This window comes from Lissotriton vulgaris, chromosome 2_1, assembly GCF_964263255.1.
Source record: "Lissotriton vulgaris chromosome 2_1, aLisVul1.2, whole genome shotgun sequence".
NCBI lineage: Eukaryota > Metazoa > Chordata > Amphibia > Caudata > Salamandridae > Lissotriton > Lissotriton vulgaris.
Window position 1 is genome coordinate 690779197 of NC_141687.1, and position 25170 is coordinate 690804366.

The 25170-nt window shown below is 49.2% G+C and overlaps 1 protein-coding gene across 2 annotated transcripts in view; it reads right to left on the minus strand.

Annotated features, from left to right (window-relative positions):
• Positions 1-25170, minus strand: part of BMAL1 (basic helix-loop-helix ARNT like 1) — a 415934-nt gene that overhangs the window by 156412 nt on the left and 234352 nt on the right. Inside the window, exon 11 of one of the 2 annotated variants that reach the window (XM_086955924.1) lies at positions 3688-3934. The exons of the other annotated variant lie outside the window; for it this stretch is intronic. Coding sequence (XP_086812050.1) covers positions 3688-3934 — 247 coding nt within the window. The remainder of the gene's footprint in view (positions 1-3687; positions 3935-25170) is intronic. 2 annotated transcript variants of the gene reach the window in all.

Sequence of the window (25170 nt, forward strand, 5' to 3'; positions counted from 1 at the left end):
TTATTTTCATAGACTCAGTCAGTATTGTTAATTTGTACTCGTTCCTTAGGTCTTGGTCACAACTGAATCCTTCAATACACTGATTTGTCAATGACAGTAGACAAGTTAATTTATAGATCTGGCATTTGTGACAGCTTTAACTTTCTCGCCAGACTACTGTTTTTCTAAAAAACAAAACAATGCATAGTATATATATGCACAGAGGGGCTTTTGGTCAGATGCCTTCATCCATTGGTTTGTTAAACTGTTGTTTAAAATGTGCTTCCACCTACCACAGCATATAGCATGGGGCACTGGGTCAGCCCACTTTACCCATTGGCTCCCTTCGCTTTAAATGACTGCACAAAGTATGCTCACAATATTCATGTCTGCTAAAAAATAGTTCCTTTCTCTTCAGTTGCAAAGCTGCCAGTTCTTTTTTTATATTTTCATAAAAATCTTTCATACCGGCTATTTATTTTGCCTGCGCTCTTTAGTAATGTCTATGTTTTAAAGTGCCATTGTAATATTATAGCTGCCTGTAATTTGAGTGCTTGATTAGGTGGTGATTTAATCTTGTATGCTTGATAAATAGTAATAAGTCAGTCAAGTCAAGTCATAAAATTTATATAGCGCACTACATACCCAGAGGGTTTCAAGGCGCTTAGGAAGGGGAGGAGGGTTATTTGTCAAATATCCACGTTTTAAGCTGTTTTCTGAACGCTAGGTGATTCTGGGTGAGGCGAAGGCAAGCGGGGAGTGAGTTCCATGTTTTGGCAGCCAGGTATGAGAAGGATCTGCCTCCCATGGTGGTCTTGTTGATGCGAGGTACAGTGGCGAAGGCTTGGCTGGAAGAGCGAAGTTGGCGGGAGGGGGTGTAGAAGGACAGTCGAGAGTTGAGGCAATCTGGTCCGATGTCGTAGAGTGATTTGTGTGCGTGGGTAAGCAGACGGAAAGTAATCCTCTTATTGACGGGTAGCCAGTGGAGGTCTTTAAGGTGACCAGAGATGTGTTCGTTGCGTGGGATGTCTAATATGAGCCTGGCTGAGGCGTTTTGGATTCGTTGTAGTTTCTTCTGGAGTTTAGCGGTGGTACCTGCGTAGAGGGTGTTTCCATAGTCCAGTCGGCTCGTGACTAGAGCGTGGGTGACTGTTTTCCTTGTTTCGGAGGGGATCCAGCGAAATGTTTTTCTGAGCATGCGAAGAATGTTAAAGCAGGAAGAGGATACGGCGCTGACTTGTCTGTTCATTGAGAGTGAAGAATCCAGGATGACGCCAAGGTTCCGTGCGTGGTCTGTCGGGATGGGTGCATTTCCGAGGGCTTCCGGCCACCAGGAGTCGTGCCATGCAGAGGGGGATTTACCTAAGATGAGGACTTCTGTTTTGTCTGAGTTCAGTTTCAAACGGCTTTGTTTCATCCATTCGGCGACTTCTGTCATTCCTTCGTGTAGGTTAGTTTTGGCGGTGCTGGGGTCCTTGGTGAGAGATAGGATCAGTTGAGTGTCATCCGCGTAAGAGATGATGTTGAGGTTGTGTTGGCGGGCGATGGCCGCGAGGGGGCTCATGTATACGTTGAAGAGGGTGGGACTGAGTGAGGATCCTTGTGGTACGCCGCAGATGATTTCAGAGGCCTCGGACTTGAATGGTGGGAGGCGGACTCTCTGGGTTCTTCCGGTGAGGAACGAGGTGATCCATTCCAGTGCCTTTCCTTGGATTCCGATGTTTCTGAGGCGTTGTAAAAGAGTGCTGTGGCAGACTGTGTCGAAGGCTGCAGAGAGGTCGAGGAGGATGAGGGCGACTGTGTCTCCATTGTCCAGTAGAGTTCGAATGTCGTCTGTTGCTGCGATGAGGGCGGTCTCAGTGCTGTGTTTGGCTCGGAAGCCAGAAAAACAAAACGTGTGGCACTACTGAAAGGTTTGTTGTTTGAAAAATATTGGTAGCAGAACTGCTGAAGAGGTTACTAGTTTTACATTTTTAAATTATTATTGCAGGCATAAGGCAGTCAAGTTTTGATGACAGCATGTTCTAATCTTTTTCCATTTAATTTTCGTGGTGTATACTTGGAATCTTGGAATATAGATATATCTTTTTAATTAGTTATCACATCAGTTTGCCAAGGCCCAATCTACTGGCTTTGCCAATGATCGATTGTGTCCAAGGTAGGATTTATGTATTCAAGTCATTCGTGAACAGTACAAGCATTCGTGAACAGAAACTAAAATATGAAGAAATGTATTGTGTAGTTTAGTGCATACAAATCATGGTGATGAAGAATCAATCAAGTAACCATGTAAAAAGTAAAATACAACATAAAACCGAAATTCTTTAATGATTTGTTAAGTTCTGCAGCTTTGGGCAGAGAATTGTCAAAAGGGTGACAGAAATATATATCTAGGTGAATCCAGATTCAAATAGTTACCTAAAAATATATTTTTTTAATCCGATTCAAAGCGTTTTTAAAAGTACACTTGGCCAAGCATAGTCTTCACATCCCTCAAAATAAGTTTTGAAAATGGAGTGAAACTGTATTTTGAATTTTTATAGGTTTCACAATACAGAGCTTGATATCTCTCATAAAGGAATAGGATTATTCCCTAACTATGGGCATCATTATGATGCTGCGCGGTCAGACTGCCGACCGTTATCGTGGCGGTCAGGAGACCACCTGATAGGCAGTTGACGGTCTGAACGCCGCATTATGATGCGACGGGCACAATGGCGGTCGGAAACTGCTCCATACCATGGCGGTTTGCGCAGCTGCCTTTGAAAAAGGACACACACCAGCAGCCGTGGTATGGCGCATCTCCTTGCAACTTGTGCCATGCACCACAGGGTGCATGGCAAACAGTGCATGGAGGTGTGTGGGGGCACCACGTGTCCCCAGAACCACTTTGCTGTGGCCCCAGAGCCCTGTTTGGGGCCCTCCAAAACCCTTTTCCACCAGCCTTTTCATGGCAGTCTATCTGAAGAGAAAGGGCTCCCGTAAAGGGATATTGTAATCGCGACGGCGGTGCCTGACTCGACACTGCCTCTTTTCGGGACTACAATTCCGACTGCCATCCTGTCGGGATTCGAGATTGTGGCGGAAGCGGCAGTCTTCCTCTGGCAGCTTGTGGTCCGACCACCAGTATTGTAATCCATCGGTCGGACCAAAGGGCTGTCGGTCAGTTGGACCGACACTGATGGCTTATCTGTGGCAGTCCGACCAACGCAAAATCAGCCCCTATGAACTGAAGCAAACCATTTGTAAATATGTCACAAGTATGCATAGAAATATTGCCTGTCTGAGCAACAGTACACATTCTTACTACCACGGACATGCCTATAGATGTCAAATCATGTTTACTTACATATAGTATAAAATGTAAATATACATGCAGAGAAGATGAAGGATAATAATACAAAATAACCAGGGACATTACAAGTTTCAACGAGCAAAGCTTAAATAGCCAAGACACTGAATTGTGAAGTTCCTAAGTGGCACCTAAAGAAAATAAAACATGCATAATTTCATGATGCACTGAGAAAATTCCTTATTAACTACCTCCATCTTTGAACAAACAATGCTGGAAGACAACAGGTCTGGTTTTAGTTAGGGAAACGTTGCTAATACTTGTTCACGTAAGACACAAACATAGGGCAGAGCAAAGAAACATTGGTAAACCCCTTCCTTAGTTACAATATAAAACAACGTTGAAAACGTTCCTACCTCTGGTCTACAAAAACAAATTTTCCATCTATGGCATGTCGTGAAACATACTCTGTTGATTTAACTCTTATTTCACCATTGAGAGGTTGTGGAACAATATGAGGATGCAAACGTCCAATTGCGACTAAACAGCTCAGGTTGCAGCCTTCATTATCCGGCTCGTTGTCTTCATCAAGACCCATTTTTGTGGGTGGCCAGCTTTTTAAGTACCCCGTGCTGTGTATAGTGCAAAAGCTTTTTCGGTCTGCTGTTAACAAGAGGGATCACATTGTTAGGACTTACAATAAACACAGAGATATAAATTAGAAGCTCAGAGACAGGACCAGAACACTTTTCGACAAATCAAGTCACAGAAACAGAAAACGACCCTCTGAATCATCTGAAAACCAGGCACACAACACATGCAATTTGAATATGTTAATATGCTGTTGACAGATGAAGGATTAAATATAATATGAACACGAGAGTGGCAGGAGAACCACTGACACAGTAGTACCACAGAACCCACCAACAAAGTCGACCCAGTATGGCAGTGCTCGATACGGGCAAAGGGAACACTGGAGCGAAGTGGCTAGAGGGCCAGCCCGAGCGACTCATCAGGGACAACACACGGACGCGACAGCACAAGACCAGGCCTGCCGACTGCTATAGTGTAAGAAGTTGATCATGTGTTAATACGAAAAAATGTTGTAATAAAATGCTCCTGATGAAGTCAGACAAACCATAACAAAGAAAGACTGTGGTGCCTTGGCATATGCACATTAGATGGTTAACCGGTTTCTATATGAAATCACTGTGTTAAGAATGTGGGCAAAACTGAAATTTTTTGGCAACAAAGAAGCAAAGAAAAGGGAATTTTCTGGTCCAAGTTTTCACACTATTTATTTGTATATGATACATTTTAACATTTATATAGTATGGATTTTACTTGCAGTTTATAAATACAAATCTTACATATTAACTGTCATCAAAGAGCTGCATGCAAACTGCAAGGAATATATTAGAGCTATGTGTTTTTTGCCCAGTCTTTTGTTATCCTATTATTGCAAAAAGAGTTAATCGCTTCACGTTTTATGATTTTGCAGAGGCCCAGGCATGGTACTTGAAATAGAATGTTATAGTGACCTTGACGACTTTATTTACTTTAATTATCGGCCTTCGAGCATTAAGGTAGCACCAGAATACATTCTGAAGTGTATTCTACTAATATTTACTGGTTACAGTATGTACAGATGTTAAAAATACAACATTTACGTGCTTTACAACATTTATGTACCAGACAAAATACTGGCCATGCCGATAAAAAAAACGACTGGGTGGCATACCTAAGTGTAGACCTAACCGGAAGAGCAAAGGAGTACTCCACATGGTCAAAAGAAACAAGGGGAGAGAGTTAAATATCGAAAACACCAATAGGCTCCAGAAGGTCATTAAATTATAACACGTGGATTTATATAGCTCAGCTAATCCCCCGTGAATGTCTCTAGGCGCTGTCCATAGGCACAGGGAGATTAAATGATTTGCCTAGAATCACAGAATGTTGAGCCAACGCCGACTCGAAACTGGATAACCAGCTCAGGCCGTTATGCCACACCCACAGGTAAGCTGCTTTTTCTTTATTTTTAAACTACATGGGGGAGCCTATATGTTGCTCCTGCGTCACATGTTAACAGTTAGCCATAGAATGGGCAAGTCACCGAAAGTTCGAGGCTGGCCCAAGCTCAACTCAAGACCCTGTTGGAACCTGCGGCTTCGGTCTGCCTTCCTTCCTGTACATTTGATGTAGTGTTAGGGTAGGAGCCGTCAACTTTTGACCAAAGTAATCCAGTTTATGTCTCAGTGTTGCTCAACATCCTGCGATTTTGGGCAAATCACTCAATTGAATTCCCCCATCCCTAAAAAATGAATGGTGACCTGTAATGTAGCAGATGCTTAAGTAAATTGCTTTCATACCTTCTGGTCGAGATTGCGGTATATAAAAGGGGCAAAAAGAGGTAAAAACAAAGGCTTAACATAAGGATTGTTACTTCTTAATAATCTGGGCTAGAACTGGGTTTACACGAGAATTGTCTTGCCTCTTAGAAGGATCACGTTTAAAAATTATCACCTTTAATAAAGTACTTCTCAGTTTAGTGCTATAATCTGACGTTTTGAAGCCAAAGGTTCAACATGCTAAAGAAGCACATTTTTTGAATTTTGAAGAGTCTTTATCATATTTCATGTGATGTTTGGTCTATGATTTACATAGTAGGGGGCGTGGCCAAGCCGTGGACCGAGATGGTCGCACGGCGCTAATTCTCTCCCGACTGGGGCGACATCTTTGCCCTTTCCCAGTCCCCTAGGCAGCCAAAAATCATGCGGCCTGGAATTGGGGGCTGCAACGTTCTGGTATGAGCATCTGCTGTGCAGAGTCCCGAAAAGCTGTGGAGCCGGCTGAAAACCGAGAAGGAGATCCTGACCGGGGCGCAAGATGGCGGCGAGACGGAGGCAGAGAGGTGAAGAAGCGGAGGCGAGGTGATCGTGTGGGGCGGACCCCGACTGGTGGTGGTGCAGTAAGTCGCTGGTCGTACCCACGGGCCGCTGTGCGCCCGCACACTAGTCCAGCAAGTGCCCCCTGTGCGGGAGGTCTGTTTGGCCGCCTGCTGGGCGCTGCGCAGTGTGTCCTCACGGTAGCCCGAGCTGGTGCGAGCGGGGACAGGGCCTGCTCGCACATTCCAGTATGGGCCTTGCCCTGGACCCTTGTTGTCTCCCGTTGGCCGGCGCTCCTGAGGGCACTGCTTTGCGCTGTGTGCGGGCACCCTGGGCCGGCCCTCGTGGCTCACCCCTCTATCAGACTGCACTTTATTCGCGCAGCCTCCCCTCTCCCCAGAAGACGCGAGGGTGGGCCGTCGCTCCTATGGACACCATCTTTGCCCCCCCTTTTCAGCCTGCAATTTCATTTAACAGCCCCCTCTCTCCTCAAAAGCCACAAGTGAGGACCAACCACAACTCCGACTTACAGAGAGGTCATCGCTGCTGTAGACAAAGTGGTAACGAGCCACTTCACCCGCTCTTGACTACGCCCCGCATCCTACATTGTGCTGCCTAATTCACCACAGATACATCTGGGCAACCACTCGAGTTGGAGTTGCCTCACTCCCTTTATCAGCCACAGCCAGGGCCCAGCCGCCAGGCAGATGTGTTAAAAGACCTTGGCCTGGTCTCCTGTCATGCCTTTGGATCATCAGCACCCCTTCGCCTGCAACCTCCCAGCGTCACACCCAGGGTCCCTTCTCCACAGACCTAATATCCATTCTCCTGCGCTGCAGCCGCATGGGCTGCAAAGACCCTAAGCAGCGCTTACTCCCTTTTGAGAAAGTCACAGAGACCGTCACTGACCCCCACAGTGACATGGCGGAAGGCGGACAGCCCTGCACCCTCCATGAGGATACTACCGCCCAGCTGGGTCCCCTACTACAGGAAATGAGAGCGGGTTTCAGGGCCTTAAAAGTTTGCTTCGATATGTTAGATAAACATATCGCGGACCTTGGCTCAAAGATCATGGTGCATGACCGACGCCTCGATGTGGTGGAATCCCGCACTTCAGATCTAGCGGATGGGATGGGGCAATCTGTGAAAAGGCTCAATCGCATGGACCGTATTCTCAAGGAAGTCGCAATAAAGAACGAGGATTTGGAGGCGCGCAGTTGCCGCAACAACATTCGCATTTTGGGAGTTTCTGAATCTACAGCTGTGGGTCGTATAGACTCCCTGGTAGAGACAATCCTGATTGACATATTTGGGAGGGAAGCCTTCACTTCGGGATTTGTGGTGGAACGCGCCCCTAGACCCAACCCAGGATGCCCGCCCAGGCCCATCATCGCCCGAGTAATGAACTTCAGAGACAGAGATACAGTGCTGCGACTAGCCCGTGAGCGCCGCGTGACGATGTGGCAGCGCTCCAAACTGTCTCTGTTCCCTAACTTTACCGTCATGGTACAAGAGGCCAGGAGTATTTAGGAGTGAAGGCAACACTCAGGAACCTTGGGCTGAAATACGGTATGCTATACCCAGCCAGGCTGCGGGTGGAGATCAAGGGCCGAGCCTGGGTCTTCGAGAATCCCACGGAGGTACAGGAGTTTTGCCGCACTTATAAACACAACAGCAAACAACCCTCAGAAAAAGACAGACTTTCCCCTCCACGCAGTGGTTCAGACGCGAGCATGGATCTGTTCTCTGGCTCGGTCCTGGCTGACTGACTTGCTTTGCTCTTTTGTGGATATAGGCCGCACATTTGAGCATTCATTTTTATATTGGGATTATATTTACTCTGTGTTAAATATTTCATATGTGGCTAAACCGTTGGAGAGGGATCACCCCCCTACTGGTGTTCACCTCATACTAGTCTTTGAGGAAACAGAATGTACCCTGATTATTTGTTCCTCCCCTTGCTGAAACTACTATTGGTACAATATGCTGGGTGGTTAAAGTTGGTATTCCCTCTCCAGTTGGGCGGGAAGGCTGGGTGTGGGTTGGTAGGAGGGGATTATTTTTGTTGCTTTGCACTGAGATTAATACAGATATGAACATGGGTGCACCTTGCAGGCACACACGTTTACTGTTTGAGTTTGAGTTTGAGTTTAAAAGTTCTTATATAGCGCTCTTACACCAGCGGTTTCATGGCGCTGTAACTGGCAGATCTCCACAAGGGACAAAGGGAGGGGGACAGGTGACAAGGGACTAAGTGAAGATTTTACTGAAAAAATAAGCTTTAAGTTTCTTTCGAAACTGGGAATATGGAGTTAGGGATCTGAGCTCTAAGGGTAATGAATTCCAGAGAGCTGGGGCAAGGGTCGCAAATTTTGAACCCCCCCACTTTTTCCGGCGAAACCGGGGGACTGTCAGCAGAAATTGAGAAGAGGATCGGAGCTCCCTGGCTGGCAAGTAGGGGATAATCTCCGAGGAAATGAAGGCAGGGGCCGTGCCCAGTCGAGCCTGGTAGGTGATAGTCGCAAGCTTGAATTGGACACGTTCCCGAACCGGGAGCCAATGTAAGATTTTCAGAAGGGGAGTGACATGTGAGGATTTGGGAAGGTTAAAGACCAACCGAGCCGCCTGGTTTTGAATCATCTGCAACCGCCTGAGGCTATATGCAGGTATACCTGCATATAGGGCGTTGCCATAATCCAGGCGGGAGATGACCATCGCAAGGACGATCAGTTTCAAGGCCTCAAAGGTGAAAAATCGAGAGACCTTGCGGATGGTACGAAGAGAAAGAAAGGAAGAAGAAACCACAGAACTAACCTGGGAGTGAAGGGTAAGATGCGAGTTGAGTTTAATACCTAGGGTTTTGACAGAGGTAGAAGGGACCGGAGGGAGACCAAGGGAAGGGGGCCAAAAAAGTGAAGACCAGGGACTGGAACAACCACCCGTCAACACCAACTCGGTCTTATCAGGGTTGAATTTCTGGTGGTTGAAATCCATCCAGTCCCTGATAAAAATCATAGTAGACTGGAAATTAGAAATAGAGGCAGGAGAAGAAGACAGGTTGAAGACAAGTTGGAGGTCATCCGCATAGTTATATACGGCGACCTCCATTTGTTCTAAAGAAAAAATGAGGGGGGAAATGTAAAGGTTGAACAGAAGAGGTGAGAGGGAGGAACCTTGGGGGACCCCGCACTGAACCTTCCGGAAGTCCGCAGAAAAATCACCCAGGCGAACTGCCTGGGTGCGGTCCCTCAGGAAGGAGGATAACCATACCAGGGCCGTGCCCCCGATCCCCGCCGCCGCGACACGGGAGAGTAAGATGGTATGATCCACCGTGTCAAAGGCGGCTGAGAGATCGAGGAGGACCAATGCCTGGGATTGATTGGTATCCCTCCCCTCCCTGAGGTTGTCAAGGACCGAAAGGACTACGGACTCCGTGGAGTGTGCGGGGCGAAAGCCAGCCTGACGGGAAGCCAATACCCCATTCTCCTCCACAAAGGTGCTCAGAGACCTGGTGACATGGCGCTCGAGTACCTTGGCCAAAAATGGTAGGAGAGAAATGGGGCGATAGTTGGCTGGGATCGAAGGGTCCGCGCCAGGCTTTTTTAAAATAGGTAAAATAATAGCTGATTTCAAAGGGTTGGGGACAACCCCCTGAGAAAGGGAGCTTTTGAGAAAGTGAAGGGGAGGATCATGGCAAGAGGTGTAAATGTGACGAAGTATGTGAGCGGGACAGGTGTCAAGGGGAGAGCCAGATTTTACGAGGGGGATTAATGCTGTAAAAGATTCCTTGGTCAGGGGGGGAGAGTATTTAATTGTCCTTGCGGAGGAGGACACTGAGGGTCAACAAAAGACGGGGAAGGTGAAGGGATATTGGCTTTGATAGCGGCGATTTTATCAATAAAAAAATTATTCAAAGAGTGGCAGAGGGCCTGGGAGGGGGAGGGCTTAAGGGAAGTGCGATCTGAAAAGGCTAGGTTCTGAACAATCGAGAAGATTTCCCTTGATTGGTTCTCGGCTGTGAGGATCTTGGAGGAAAAATAGGCTGTTTTAGCAGCCAGGATAGCATTCTTATATTGAGCTAATAGAGTAATAAAATCAGCTCTTAGGATGGGACAGTAGTTTCTCCTCCAGGCCCTCTCAGCACGGCGTACTGATAATTTGATGGTTTTAAGGTCATCGATAAACCACAGATTGGCATCTTTCTCCCGCTTGGAGGTCAATCGCTTCAAGGGGGCAATAGACTCGCTGGCTGAGGAGAGCCATTGTTCAATGGTGTTGGCCTGAGCCAGGGTGGAAAGACCATGTAAGACGGGGTAGGAGGCACTTAAAAGGGCAGATAAGTTCACCGGGTCAACTCTGCTCCACGAGCGGACCCAGACATTTTTAGGAAGGGGAACCCTAGCTATGGAACTAATAGTAGGAACAAAAGAAATCAGGTGGTGGTCGGACCAAGAGCAGGGAGAGATAGAAAGGGAGTCGACAGGGCAGTTCAAGGACCAAATCTGGTCCAATATATGCCCCTTGACGTGATTTGGAGAGGATACATTTGATACAAAATTAAGAGATAAAAGTGTGTCTGAGAACTCTCTCGAGGATAAACACTCTGCTGGGTCAGAGGGCCAGAAATTGAAATTGCCCAGTAATAACACAGAAGAGTTATTAACAGAGAGGGTGGCTAGCACCTCCTGGAAATCAGGGAGAAAGCGTAGAGGTGACCGGGGAGGGCGATAAATGAGAACACAGGTGAGAGGGGGGGATGTGGACGTGGTACGGATAGCCAGATACTCAGTGGTGGCAATATCGGGGAGAGAGAGCAGTTGAAATGGAAGATCAGAACGGGCAATGACTGCTACGCCACCCCCTGTTCTGCCAGATGAACGATCCGCTCGAAGGGCGTAGTAAGGGGCGGGCAGAGTGGCTAGCAAAGAAGGTAAAGAGTCATCACAGAGCCATGTCTCGGTTAAGAGGAGAAGATCCGGTGCGTGGAGATCTAACAGCACTGATAGTTCATGTGAGTGAGCCACCGCCGATCTGGTATTCAAGTAATAAGCCTTAAGGGTCTTAACTGGAGCAGTGCTGGCAACCTCTATGGGGGGGGGGGGGGGGGGCCGGAGTGAGAGAGGCAAATGAGCAAGAGCAGTGAGAAGCAGAGGATAAATCAAGCTGGGATATCCGTGAGTGTGTAGAGGGAGATAGAGCCCACGGACCCTGTAGACTGTGAAGCTGGGAAGAAGTGTAAGAAATAATTTGGCCAGGGTGATGAGCCCCTAGCCCCGGACGGGCGCAGACGGGCTTAACTTAGGCGCAACTTCGGCGCGCCTTCGTCGCGCCCGCTGCGCCCGCCCGCTGCGCCGTCGGTAAGGGGAAGTGATTATATAGGGACACATGTGGGGGGAGTTTCGAGTGGGGCGTGGCAGGGGGTGGAGGAGCCAGAGGACTGCACGCCAGCCCAGACCCGCCCAAGGTGTAATGGCCGCCCGTCCCACTCCTCACGCGAGGCAAGGAGGGGGCGATCTGCGGAGGTGGTCTGGCGGTCTGGGTCGTGGTAGCAGGCGGAGGGGCAGCCAAAGAGTAACTAAGCGCTGGTTCCTGGGCGCTGAGCAATGTGCGCTAAACAGGTAGGCAAAAGTCAATTAAAATGTCACCAGGGAAGTAAAAGAACACCGTTGCTCCCGGCGAAGCCTCGGGAGATCTGCAATCAGTGCAGGAGGTCAGCTGTCAGCCCTTTAAGCCGTTTTCCAGGGGGGAGGAGCCAGAGGACTGCACACCCAGCCCAGACCCACCCAAGGTGTAATGGCCGCCCGTCCCACTCCCCACGCGAGGCAAGGAGGGGGCGATCAGCGGAGGTGGTTTAGCGGTCTGGGTCGTGGTAGCAGGCGTAGGGGCAGCCAAAGAGTAACTAAGCGCTGGTTCCTGGGCGCTGAGCGATGTGCGCTGAACAGGTAGGCACAAGTCAATTAAAATGTCATCAGGGAAGTAAAAGAACACCGTTGCTCCCGGCGAAGCCTCGGGAGATCTGCAATCAGTGCAGGAGGTCAGCTGTCAGCCCTTTAAGCCGTTTGCCAGGGGGGGAGGAGCCAGAGGACTGCACGCCCAGCCCAGACCCGCCCAAGGTGTAATGGCCGCCCGCCCCACTCCAGGCAAGGAGGGGGCGATCAGCGGAGGTGGTCTGGTGGTCTGGGTCGTGGTAGCAGGCGAAGGGGCAGCCAAAGAGTAACTAAGCGCTGGTTCCTGGGCGCTGAGCGATGTGCGCTGAACAGGTAGGCACAAGTCAATTAAAATGTCATCAGGGAAGTAAAAGAACACTGTTGTTCCCGGCGAAGCCTCAGGAGATCTGCAATCAGTGCAGGAGGTCAGCTGTCAGCCCTTTAAGCCGTTTGCCAGGGGGGGAGGAGCCAGAGGACTGCACGCCCAGCCCAGACCCGCCCAAGGTGTAATGGCCGCCCGTCCCACTCGAGGCAAGGAGGGGGCGATCAGCGGAGGTGGTCTGGCGGTCTGGGTCGTGGTAGCAGGCGAAGGAGCAGCCAAAGAGTAACTAAGCGCTGGTTCCTGGGCGCTGAGCGATGTGCGCTGAACAGGTAGGCACAAGTCAATTAAAATGTCATCAGGGAAGTAAAAGAACACCGTTGCTCCCGGCGAAGCCTCGGGAGATCTGCAAACTGTTCATTATGCTCCATCTAATGTCTGTACTATGGCACAGTTAGGTCATAACTCTTGCCCCTCGAGCGTCACATTTGCTACGTGGAATGTCGGGGTTTAAAAGACACCCGCAAAAGAAGACAAGTTATCCATTATTTGCTTAGGCATGGGGTCGATGTAGCCTTTTTACAGGAGACTCACCTTTTCCCCAGTGACCCGGCACGCTTTGCCGTGATCTGGGGGCCGCATAGATATTTTGCAAATTATAGTAATTATGCCAGGGGCACGGCCATTCTCATACATAAACCTATCCCTTTTCATTAACTTTCACAAGTATGCAACCCCGAGGGCAGGTCCGTGATAGTGGTGGGTACACTGATGAGTCACAAGATAGCATTGATATGTGTTTATGACTCCAATATAGACACCCTGATTTTTATTATTCATTGCTCTCTAAACTGATGCAGCTAGGCCCTATGCCTCTGTTGCTAGGGGGCGATTTTAACATCGCTCTTAACTTAACCGCAGGCAGCACCTCGACTGACCCGGTCCCCAAACCCCGAGCACGCAGGGCCTTGAATTCCATATGCGACCAGTTCTCCCTGATGGACTTGGGTTGTGCACACGACCCAGGCAACACTACATATACCCATTACGCTAACCCCCATATTACATGGGCAGGGATTGACTACTGGCTCGCGACCCCCGAGATTTCTAACTGGTTTCAGAAGCTTCAGACACTCCCCAGAACTTATACTGACCACTCCCCGGTTCTGCTATCCCTATGGGTTCACCGCCCAGAGGGGTTTGAGAGGCAATGGTGCTTCCCCAATCGCGCATTAGAGGACGAGGTCTTTAGGCAGGAAATATGAGAAGCAATAGAAGACTACTTCACCATAAACACGTGTTCAGTTGACTTGGAGGCAGTGCTGTGAGAGGGTTTTAAGGCCTATACGCGAGGTGTGTGCACCTCCAAGAGCGCTGGAGTGCTGCGGGACCTTCGTGGATCCCTATCCTGCCTGGAGAAGGATATTGGGTCACTAGATGCTAGACAGTCGCAGACATTAATCCCGGACCGGGACAAACTGCAGGCAACTCTGCTATTGGAATATAGATATACCGCAGAGAGGGAAATCCTCTTTATGGGGAAGTACCACAACGCAAAGGTCTATGGAGAGGGAGACCGCCCAGGTCAGGTACTAGCTCAAATGATTAGGCCCCATTACGCGAAGGCATACATTAACGAGCTACATCAGCATCAGGACAGCAAACCACTGACCCGCTAAAAATCCAGAGGGAATACCTATCCTATTTTAAAACATTGTACACCTCCACACTAGGACAGGACTGTGCTGGCCAGGAGACTTACCTGTCGGAAATTGCCCTGGTGTACCTCGAAAAGTTCATGCAGGACTTCTTAGCGGGCCCCATTTCAGAGGACAGCATCAATGAGGCCATCTCTGCCCTCAACTCCCCCACTGCCCCTGGCCTTGACGGATTCACAGGCAAATTCTACAAGGCATACAAAGATCTACTGATCCCCCGTTTATTAGAGGTCTATGCTGAAGCATTGGATAGGCAGGTTTTGCCACCCTCTCTCCGTGAAGCTCTCATAATACTACTTCCTAAATTCGGAAAAGATCCCCAATTGTGCGGCTCATATATTGTCACTTTAAAATCTCGACTACAAGATCCTGGTTAAGGCACTCGCCTGCCGTCTCTCCTTATTAATGGAGTCTATAATTTCACCCTCGCAATCTGGCTTTGTACTGCATCGCTCCACTGCCCTCAACTTACGTACACTATTTAATACCCTGCAGAGAAAAAACCCAGACACCCCTGCCGCGGCGATCCTTCTGGACACAGAGTAGGCTTTTGATACCTTAGAGTGGCCCTTCTTCTTGTCCATAATGCAGCGAATGGGGATGCCCAATGGGCTTATCGCCACCACAGCCCTCTTATAAAGCCAACCCACCGCCAGGCTCTGGCTAAACGGTGCCTTATTGGCGCATTTTTCCTTGTTGTGTTACACAAAGCAAGGTAGCCCGCTATCGCCTCTGCTTTTTATTTTGGCAATAGACATTTTCAAGAAAAGCACCTACACCGAGGTTTACAATCCACCACAGGCCCGTTACTGGTTTCATTAAATACTTACGACACAATATTATATGCTTGTGATCCCCAGGTAAATATAGACCCCCTTATTCAAAAAATAGTTAGATTGGGCACTTTTTCCGAGCTGGGTATAAATTGGCACAAATCAGTGATTTTTCCCCTAACAGGTAGCACAGCCCGCTGGGACCTGGAGTTCCCCCTGGAGTGGTGTTCAGATTCAGTAAAATATCTGAGTGCGCATATACACCTTGAGTCAGAGCAGATCATCCGGCGTAACTATGGGATGGCTATCTCCAAACTGGAGGCACAAATAGACACGTGGCTTAGGCTCCCACTGTCCATGGCGGGTCACGCTGCCCTCATAAAGATGAATGCTCTGCCGAAATGTTTATATCAATTCCAGAATATACCAATCCCGCTCACAAATAGATTTTTTAGCCGCTTCGCTCCCACTTACTCAAGCTGGTGTGGGGCAACAGAAAACTCAGGGTGTGCTGGCAGGTCATGACACTTCCCTGCAACAGAGGAGGATATAGTGTTCCAGATCTGCAGCTGTATTATTTAGTGGCACAATGCAGCTTTTCACCAACATGGTATCACCGGGACGCTAGGATTCCATTCCTGCGGCCGGAATCAGTTTTGTTCTCCCGGACACATTGGCTACCGTTCTACCCACAGGGATACTTAGAGACCCCAAAGACATGCAGCCAGTCTCAACCACCAGCTGGGCCCGGACTAAGTTGGTGCCCATCATGAACACCCTGACACTCTACTCCTCAGCACTTCCGCTCCCTAATGCTAAAAGGTTACCCATTACTGGTGAAAAATTGGTACAAAAAACTTGCACTAAATTTAACATTGCCAAGATGGGCGACTTTTACCCAGGGGGCCACATTTTTTACCCGGATGACGAGTCTGCATTCCCTGACCCCACATTTATGGACAGATTTGTCCTACTGAGACTACGCTCCGCATTGCGGGCAACGTTCCCGGAATATCCACTTGAACCTGCATCTTTCCCCCCCCTTACGATAGTGATTGACAGTACTAAGTGGGTCCATCTCATGTCCCAGCTCTTCAAGGCGTGCGCTGACATTATCCCAGTGAACAACGAGGTGGACCTGGGCAACCCTATAACAGATGAACAATGGGCGAAATGTTGTGCAGTCACGAACAATGTCTCCCTCAACAGCCGACACAAACTGATCCACTTCAAGTTCTTACGCCGAATGTACATCACCCCAACTAAAGCACACCGGATGGATCCCCATAGATCACATTGTTGTCAGAGATGCAACTCTCTATACGCCGACTTTGCTCACCTTGCATGGACATACCCCGGCATACACACCTTCTGGACAGGCATACACAAGACGTTAAGCATTATGAATAAGATGCCAGTAGTACCTATACCAGAGATCGCCTTACTAGGTTATGTATTCCCCCAGGAAAGTCTGTAGGTTTGGTGCTATCTGTTTATTGTTGGCTAAGAGAGAAGTCGCCATACACTGGGGAAGCAGGCGCTCGAGTGAGATCAAGAGCTTGCTCCACAGCTATGCAAAAGGGGATGATGGACGGAGCTTTTGAGCAAATCAAACACTCACCCCCAGTCAACTGATCTGGGTTTAATCCATCACCATTCTTTAGCTCACTCTGCCACCCCAGTTCATACATGGCCATATGCAAATCAGTCTGACCCTGTTCCTCATGTGAACAGTCCAGCCCGAACTACCAAGCCATGTCTTCCCTGGACCGGAAACAAGCATCCTGGGACTGGTTTCGGATTCATAATCCTCATCAGCCAGGCTATCTTTAATCCAGTGGCAAAGTGAGCAAGGGACTCACGTCTGAGCATACCCTGCCAACTTAGGGCGAACAAAGCGATACAAAAGGGGATGATGGACGGAGCTTTTGAGCAAATCAAACACTACTCACCCCCAGTCAACTGAGCTGGGTTTAATCCATCACCATTCTTTAGTTCACTCTGCCACCCCACTCTGCATATGGCCATGTCTGAACTGAGGTGGTGTGGAGTGCAAAAAAACGACGGATTTAGGCCCAGATCTCTGTACTGGGGTGAATGTATGACATTGTTCTGCATTCTGTCCATCAACTGTTGCTTTTGCGCGCGGCTCCACAGCTTGGCATCATGCTCTATGAAGAGTGAACTTTATGCCAACACTGTTCCTCCCCCCTCAAGACAGAAAGATATCTGGGGTTCTTTCAGAACCTTCCTATCCTCTCAACAGGCAGATCCCCCCATGCAACAGGAGCAAGGCATTGTATCGACAGGTGTGGGGTAGGAGGGCGTGGAACAAGCACCACTTAAAACACAAATATGAATATACAGTTTCCCACGTTCGGGGGTTATTCTGCGTCAGGATACAGGGTCATCAGGGCTGTCAATGATGCGTTAATAGCTAAGGGAAATGATGGGATGCTCGAGTCGGACCGAGAGAGAATTATTGTTTTTAATGTACAATTTATCATATGTCCTTGACTGTGATTGCGGGATAGCCATGTTAGCTTATCATATACTCATGCATATATTGTATTGTGAATGAACTCAGTGCATCGCTTTTGTTTGTTAAGAAAATGCTAAATAAAGTGGAACAAAAAAAATGATTTACATAGTAAACATTTTCAGGGCTCGGCTTGTGCACTGGCTCTAAGATCCGAGCCATACTCTTGGCTCGGCCCTGTTTCGGCTCTCCCCGTTAACTTGTTAGCTCCACCCACCTCTTGTTAGCTACACCAATTAATATCAGTTGCCAACATTAGGAGTTGTGTCATTATAAATACGCCCTACATTCAGAGAGTGCAGAATTGACCAACCGTCAAGAAAAAGAATTCAGACATGCTGACTGAAAGCAGTTAGTTCCTAAAGCTTTCCTAAAAGCAAACAGGATAGAAATTGGGCTGATTTCCTCAGGGAGATAGTTAAAAAATCTTTGACTGAAGCAGGAGAAACCTTGTTTTTTCAAATAAAATATCAAACTAAAGTCATACATAATAACATTCTACATGGATAAAGAACATATGACAATGTAATTTAACTTTTTCACTTTTTTGGATTGAGCCACTTCAAGGTGAGGATGAGTAACTGTTCAAACACACCAGATATGTCTGCTCACAAGTGGTGTAGTTGACCTAGGCCAATGATTTTCGAGGCTAAAATGCTTTGAAACAATGTCGTCTTTCTAAGAAATTGATTCAGAAAAGGGGGTGGTGATGAATAGAGTGTCTGAATTAAGCAGACCACTCTTACCCAGTCCAAAGATCAGGGCTTGATCCATCACCGTTATTTATCTCACTGCACCATCCCAGCTCAGAACCTGGCTATATGCAAATCAGTCTGTCCCTGGCCCAGTGCATCATGGGAACAGGGCAGACTAAACCACCAAGCCAATTCTTCACCAGAAAGGAGACAAGCTACCGGGGACCGGTTTCTGGCATTTCAGCCATCTTCGGCCCGGCTTGCTTGAATCCTGATGGTGCAGTGAGAAAGGGACTCATGTCTGAGTATACCCTGCCACACCTATAGTGGCCAAAATCGATTCAGAAAAGGGGGTGGTTCATCACCACCCCCTTTTCTGAATCAGTCTTTCTAAGAAAGGCAGTAAGGATTGACCAAAAAGGTATATGGTTGGATTTCTTTACTCTCATTCCAGGGCAGGCGGAATAGTGTAGGTTGGCTTTGAAGCTAAAGTTAATTCAGGAGACCTAGATATCATTGCCGCAATCCACTGTTATATAAATATGAACTGGGCAAAAAGAAGCAAAGGTGATGTAACTACGAATACAAGCTGTTCTTGTTTATATGGGTTCATACTTCTAGTCTACAATTAGGCCCCTATTACAAGATGGCTGGATTTTTATGCAGGGATACTGTGTGGCCAGAAGAAAAAGTTAATTACCTACAGTAATGATCTTTCTGGTGGATACTCTCTCTCCCTGCAGATTCCTCAACAGTAAAACATTCTCAGGAATCAGAAAGTTCTCAAGTCGCCAGTAGGGAGTGCTGGCTTTCACATTGACGTCAGAAGTGGTGTCTGGTAACGTCACGAAAGCCATGTAACACTCATCCATGCGCAATGACTACAGTTCCCTTTTCTCCACAACTTCGATGAAGGACTGGAGCTAGCTCTCTCTGGGGAGTTTTTTCTCACAAAATGTATGACTGCAGGCAGATGTACCCACCCGCAATAACATTTCCTGACAGCATACCTACACATAAATCTGGTTATCTCAAGTATAGTCTCAGGAATGGGGAATAATATATGCATTCTAATTTACTAGATCCAAATCAGCAAAAGGTGTCCCGATGCAGGATAAATACGATTCCATTCAGGCCCAGAAGGGAACACAAGGGCAAGGCTGACCCCACTGGGGCGCCACGTCTGGAAACCCACAGCGCACAGGACCAGACAGATTGCAGAAGAAGGCGACCAACAGGAGCCAAAAAGCCCATACGAGCAGGGAGCCCAAGCGGCCCCCACCTACGCAACAGGCAGGCACCGACACCGCCAAACGATGGAGAGGAGACCAGGAGCCCACAGGGAGCAACCGCAACAGGAACCCAGGTGAACCCCTCCAACAGGGAGAACCACAACGGCACAAACCCCGAACCCCCAAGGACCACCGGAAAGGGAGCCAAAGTAGCGAACCAGCACAGGGAACGCACCTGGGCCAAAGCGAAGCACCACGCTAGGACAGGAGGACAACAAACCCGGGCGCCAGGCACACTGGGGGAAAAAATCCAGCCAATAGCCAGGCCGCGAGAGGGCTGGAGCAACAAGGCCCCCCCCCCCGGAGAACCAGAGGCAGACCCCAAACCGCACTGTACACCAAAGGAAGAGCCAGAGCCCAACCACACCAGTCAGAAAAAAAGGAGGAGACAGGCAGAGGGAGAAGCAACCAGCAGACAGGTGCCGCAGGAGGAGCAACCACAGAACGAGCAACACCACCAACGGAACCCGGAGACAGGGAAACCCCGATCCAAGGAGAAGGGCACTGGCAGAACCCACCAAGGCCAACCAAAGGCCGGGAGGGAAGACCAAGCGGAAACACTCAGCACCCGGTAAGCACAGGCCAAGACCTAAGCAGGGACAAACCAAGCCCAATCACGCCCGAACAACGAACAGGCCAAGACAGGAGCGAGACACGGCCGCAGGCCGCAGCAACAGCAGGGAAACACAAGGATCTTGCCAAGGAAACCATTGAAGCTCAGAACAGCGCAAAAGAAAGTGCAAGAGGCACGAACACCAAGACAGCAGCATCCATCCCAGAAGAGGCAAGCAGCCGGACACAGCCCCAGCCAGCCCACACAAAGCAGCCCAAAGGCAGGGACCAAGCCGCAATTAAAAAATAATGAAATAGTAATCCCCAACCAAACAGTCACCAGACATTGGCTTGTGATAACGCCCACTACAACATGACCCATCCCAGAGGAGTAGAAGTCGCTACTCACAGGCTACAGGCATCAAGACACAGGGGGCACAGGACAAGTAACAGGCACTCCCAAACCACCGGAAGGAAAAAAAAAGGGGAACCGCGCACCAGGGAGCCCCAAGCACACACCGACACACCCAACAGCCCCGGGCTACACAGCCAACCCGATCACACCCAGGGCACAGCAGGGGAAGCAGGCAGCGACAGAGGCCACCATACTGCTCAGGCCGAAGCACCAGCCGCCAGAGAGGAGAGCAGGACACAAGCAAGGCAGCAGGCCGAGAACAGCCGCGCACAAGGGAGGAGCCGTAGGCACAGAACATACAACCCACGAGCAAGAGACAGAGACTCAACCACCAGGCCCCAGCGACACCCAGCAAGAGCCACAGAAGCAAAGGGCTGAAGGCCAACGGCCGACGCAGCCAAACAGTGGCAGCACAGGACGCACACTAAGGAAGCAGGCCGAGCAGAGCGGAAACCCAACGCCCCCCAAGGGGCACAGGTACGCAGCAGAACGACCCTCCGTGTGAAAACATCTTAACCCAGCGGGAGCAGGGAATGCAGGGAGAAAACACGCAACCACAGTGCCCCTGGAAGCCACCCAGAAGCACAGGACAAGAGGCACAAATCCACGCCCCCCAGCACCAAGGCTGGCAGGCAAGCCGGGAGCAACAACCACCACTGCAGGCAAAAAAAGGCAGAGGCACAGAGCGACCACAACGCTGACAGGCTGAAGGGGAGCCAGTGCGAAGGGCACAGAGAACCACAGTCTGAGCAAGGCAGGCCTAGCAGTGCAATAAGGTGACAGGGAAAGCACAGCAGAGCAATCCACGGCAACCCAGGAACTCCGCGTCGTGCCCGGGACACAAAACCAAAAACATAGCAGTACCCCATTCAGCAGAAAAAAAGGAGGCACCCACAGAACAATGTCCCAGGAAAGGAAACTTCAACGACAAAGCCCACCCACATAAACCACAGAACATGAGTGGGCAGTGTCCCCGGTGTCTCGAGCAGAAGCAAGTCATACCGGAAAGACCGATCTGCATAACAAGAAAACATATGCAAAATAAGGCCCATTACAGGCAGCAAGAATGCACAGGGCAGCACGCCCCCATCCACCAGCCCCAAAGCTGTAGCACCTCAGCGCCATACGAAGAGCAGGAGCCAGGCCAACAGAACGCCCAAGAGTGTCTCAGGAAGGAGCGCACAAGCACAGCACTCGCTGGAACCCAGGAGAACCGTGAGAAGGAGGCACACCCGACAGCAGCAAAGGGTGAGCCAACGAAAGGCGGGAGCCAGCGCCACCACCCATTGCGAGCAGCCACCGACACCCCGAACCACAGGCAGGGTAACGACAGACAGCAGCCATCACCTCTGCATCCCAAGAAGAAGAGAGAGCGAAAAACCGCAAGGTGCCGTGTCCGTCCGGACACGTTGAGAAAGCGCCAGCAACCAAACACGAACCCCGCTCCACAGATTCCCCCAAGGCTGTGGAGGCAAGCAACAGCAGCATCGGTCACACCAGTTGGGAGAAGAAGAAAACTGGCTACGCGGGACTCACCCGGAGAGGGGGCCGAACACCACCAGCAGCAAGGCCCCCACTCCAACAGCGTGAAGCCAGGAACACTGCAAACACAGCACGTCTTCCACCCGGCCCGGCTTCAGGAAGACACACACGCCCCCGGGAAGCACCCGTGTGGCCACGCACCAGCTGGAAAGGGCCAGCCGCCCAGGCAGTACATATGCTAGGAACCATCATGGCAGGCCAGGAGACAGACCAGCAAACCCTGCGCCCACACAGCCAGGCAGCTGGGCGGGGGGAAGGAGAGAAGTACGCCACTCCAGTCCAGCAGGAGCAGCACCAGCACGCCACGTCCATTCTGTCCACAGACAGAAAAAAAAGAACAGGCAGGATGCTGGGTAAGTACTGCTTATGTACTCCTGGTGGGAGGGGCAGTATTAGGGTCCCAGTAGGCCTCTGGTCTTTTTTTCTGTCAGAAGATGGTTATCTCCACATTGTCAATGAGTGGGCCGAGGACATAAGGGACCTGGGGGTTTTGGAAGCTGGGGACCAGAGTGAGGCAGATGGTGGGATGCAGAGGGTGGGGAGGGAATCAGAGTCAGCAAAGTATGTGTGCTGGCAGCTCCCCCATGTGGTCGAAGGGTGTCAGTGAATGTAGATGAGTTTTAAAGCTGAGAAGATTGAACTTTGGTGCTGTTAAGCACTTTTTAGTAGTATTGCAAGCTCAGCTTTGCCACTTGAAAGGAACAGAGGAATAGCCCAAACCTCTGACCCTACCAAATAAAAATAGAGGAGAAAATTGATACTTTTACATATGATTTAGAGCAGATGTACTGTACTTGCTCCCCATGGACTTCTCTTTTTGAGGTTTCCTTGCTGCCCAGAACTATTGCCTTTGACTGCAGGAGCAGATCACTTGCCTACCTGCGCTTTCCTGGAACCAAGCCGACGACGTGAGCTAACCCTATACAACATCTAGCACTCCCAGAATCCCCTCCTGACAAACATAAAAACCCATCCCAGGAACTGCTAAATGCTTCCTCAAACATTCCTAAAAAAGGCACCTATACCACCTTTTCACCAGAAGACGAGACTACCTTTGGCTTGTCTCACCAGCCAACTGTAGCTTCCAAAGTTTCAGTCGAACCCCCTCGGGTCAAACCACGACAATTATCAGTAACAGATGCTGCTAATAATTTGATAACCCCACCACACGCCTTGATGGACCCCGCAAACCTGAGCTTCTCCATCGCATACTGGAACATTGCAGGCCTGACCTCAAAAATAACATCGACTTCGTGGCTCGACACAGCAAAGCAACATCAGATTCTGTGTCTGCAAGAAACCTGGTGCACAATCCCACTGCATCTTGCGGGCTATAAAACTCTTTTTACCCAAGCAGTACCTGGAAACATGGGCAGGCCAAAAGGAGGGCTCACGACCTATATTGCTAATACCCTCCCTTTCAGAGTGAAACTATTAAAGGAGTCACCCACTTTTCAAATCATACAAATTATGCAGTCAACACTATCTAAAGGAAATAATCACATATTCATAAACTATTACAATAACTCAGGCACTCTGGAATGCTGGTCATACCTGGAAGAAATAGCCGCATTTCTAACCCCATCTCAAAATGGCAATAATAAATCTCCAACTCATCTTATCTGGGGTGGCGACTTCAATTCCCCATTGTGCCCAAAACACAAAAACGGGAACTGCGGTCTCCAAAATGAACTTGGGAATCCTATCCCTCACTTTGCACATTCGCCATGCGGCAACAAACTTAATGAAATCCTTTTCTCCTTAGATCTGGATTTTGTTAACGAACTAGTCGATCCGCAGCAGGATTATTTACCCACCTTCCACGGGCGAGGCTGCTCTACAATCATTGACTATATAATAGCCTCAAACTCATTCAAAGGGCAACTAACTAACTACGAAATTGGGTCAAACCCAATAAGCGACCACTATCCGCTCAGCGTGGTAATCAACATGAAACAAGCAGGAGCACACCCCGTAAAGCTTAGTTCCCTTGATCAACACTCGGTGTCCATGAACAAACTGAATGGGTATACAATCAAATGGGCAAAGATTGACCCAGAAGAGATGACACAGAGGATCCACGAAAAAACACACCATTGGCTATCTAAATGCATGTCCCTGGAGACACCACCTGAAATAATTGTCACCTGCTTCCAAAGTATCCAGGAAGCAATAAGGGACGAGCTATTTGTCAACTTAAAAAACAAGACCAAGCTCCCCACCACAAGATGGTTTGACACTGCCTGCCGGAAGGCACTCACATCCCTCAAAGAAGCTCTACGCAAGCGCACGAGAGACCCCCAGGAAATCTCCCAGTTGAGGAAAAACTATAACCCTGCTCGGCAAGACCGCAAAAAACAGATAAAACGAGATCTTTGGCTACGTCTACACGACAGTGCCCAAAGGAAAGATAGCACTGCATTCTGGCAGACCATAAGATCACCTTTCTTGGCCAACAGCACTGACCCTGATCATCTTGATGTGGCAATAACTGAGGCTGACTGGGTCTCCCATTTTTCAAAAATCTTTGGAACACCACTAGACGCCGTACCAAACAACTTAACACAAGAAGCCCAACCGGAGAAAAACAACATCTATCCGATTAACCTACGTTTCTCCCTTAACAAAATCATAAAAGCAATCAAGGCTTCAAAAACTGGTAAGGCCCCTGGCCCCGATGGGGTTCCAATGGACCTGTTCCTCTATGACGTAGACTCTTGGTCAAAAATAATTACACGGGTCATGTCAGCAGTAGTTTCAACTGGTCTCCCTCACTCATGGTCAACCTCAACATTACTACCCATCTTCAAAAAAGGCGACCGCAACGATCCCGCTTGCTATAGACCAATCTCCCTTCTGGACTCCACGGGCAAGATTGCAGGTCGATTACTCCTGGACCGACTACAATCTTGGGCCCGGGAGAACAACATCATAACTGACCTGCAATACGGTTTCCAGAAGGGGCTCGGGACTGTGGAGCAGGCCCTCAACCTTGTTCTCCTGGCTGGAAAATATGCCCGCGCCAAAGGAGGTAACATCTTCCTCGTTTACGTAGATCTAAGCGCGGCATTCGACTGCGTCCAGCATGTGAAGCTTTGGCAAATACTAGCCGACCTTGGTGTGGATCCCCCGATATTAACCTTCCTAAGAGAACTCTATACTAACGCAGAAGGTCGAGTACGATTTGGTACCAGCGGCGAACTGTCACGACCTTTCCAAATAACGAAGGGAGTAAGACAGGG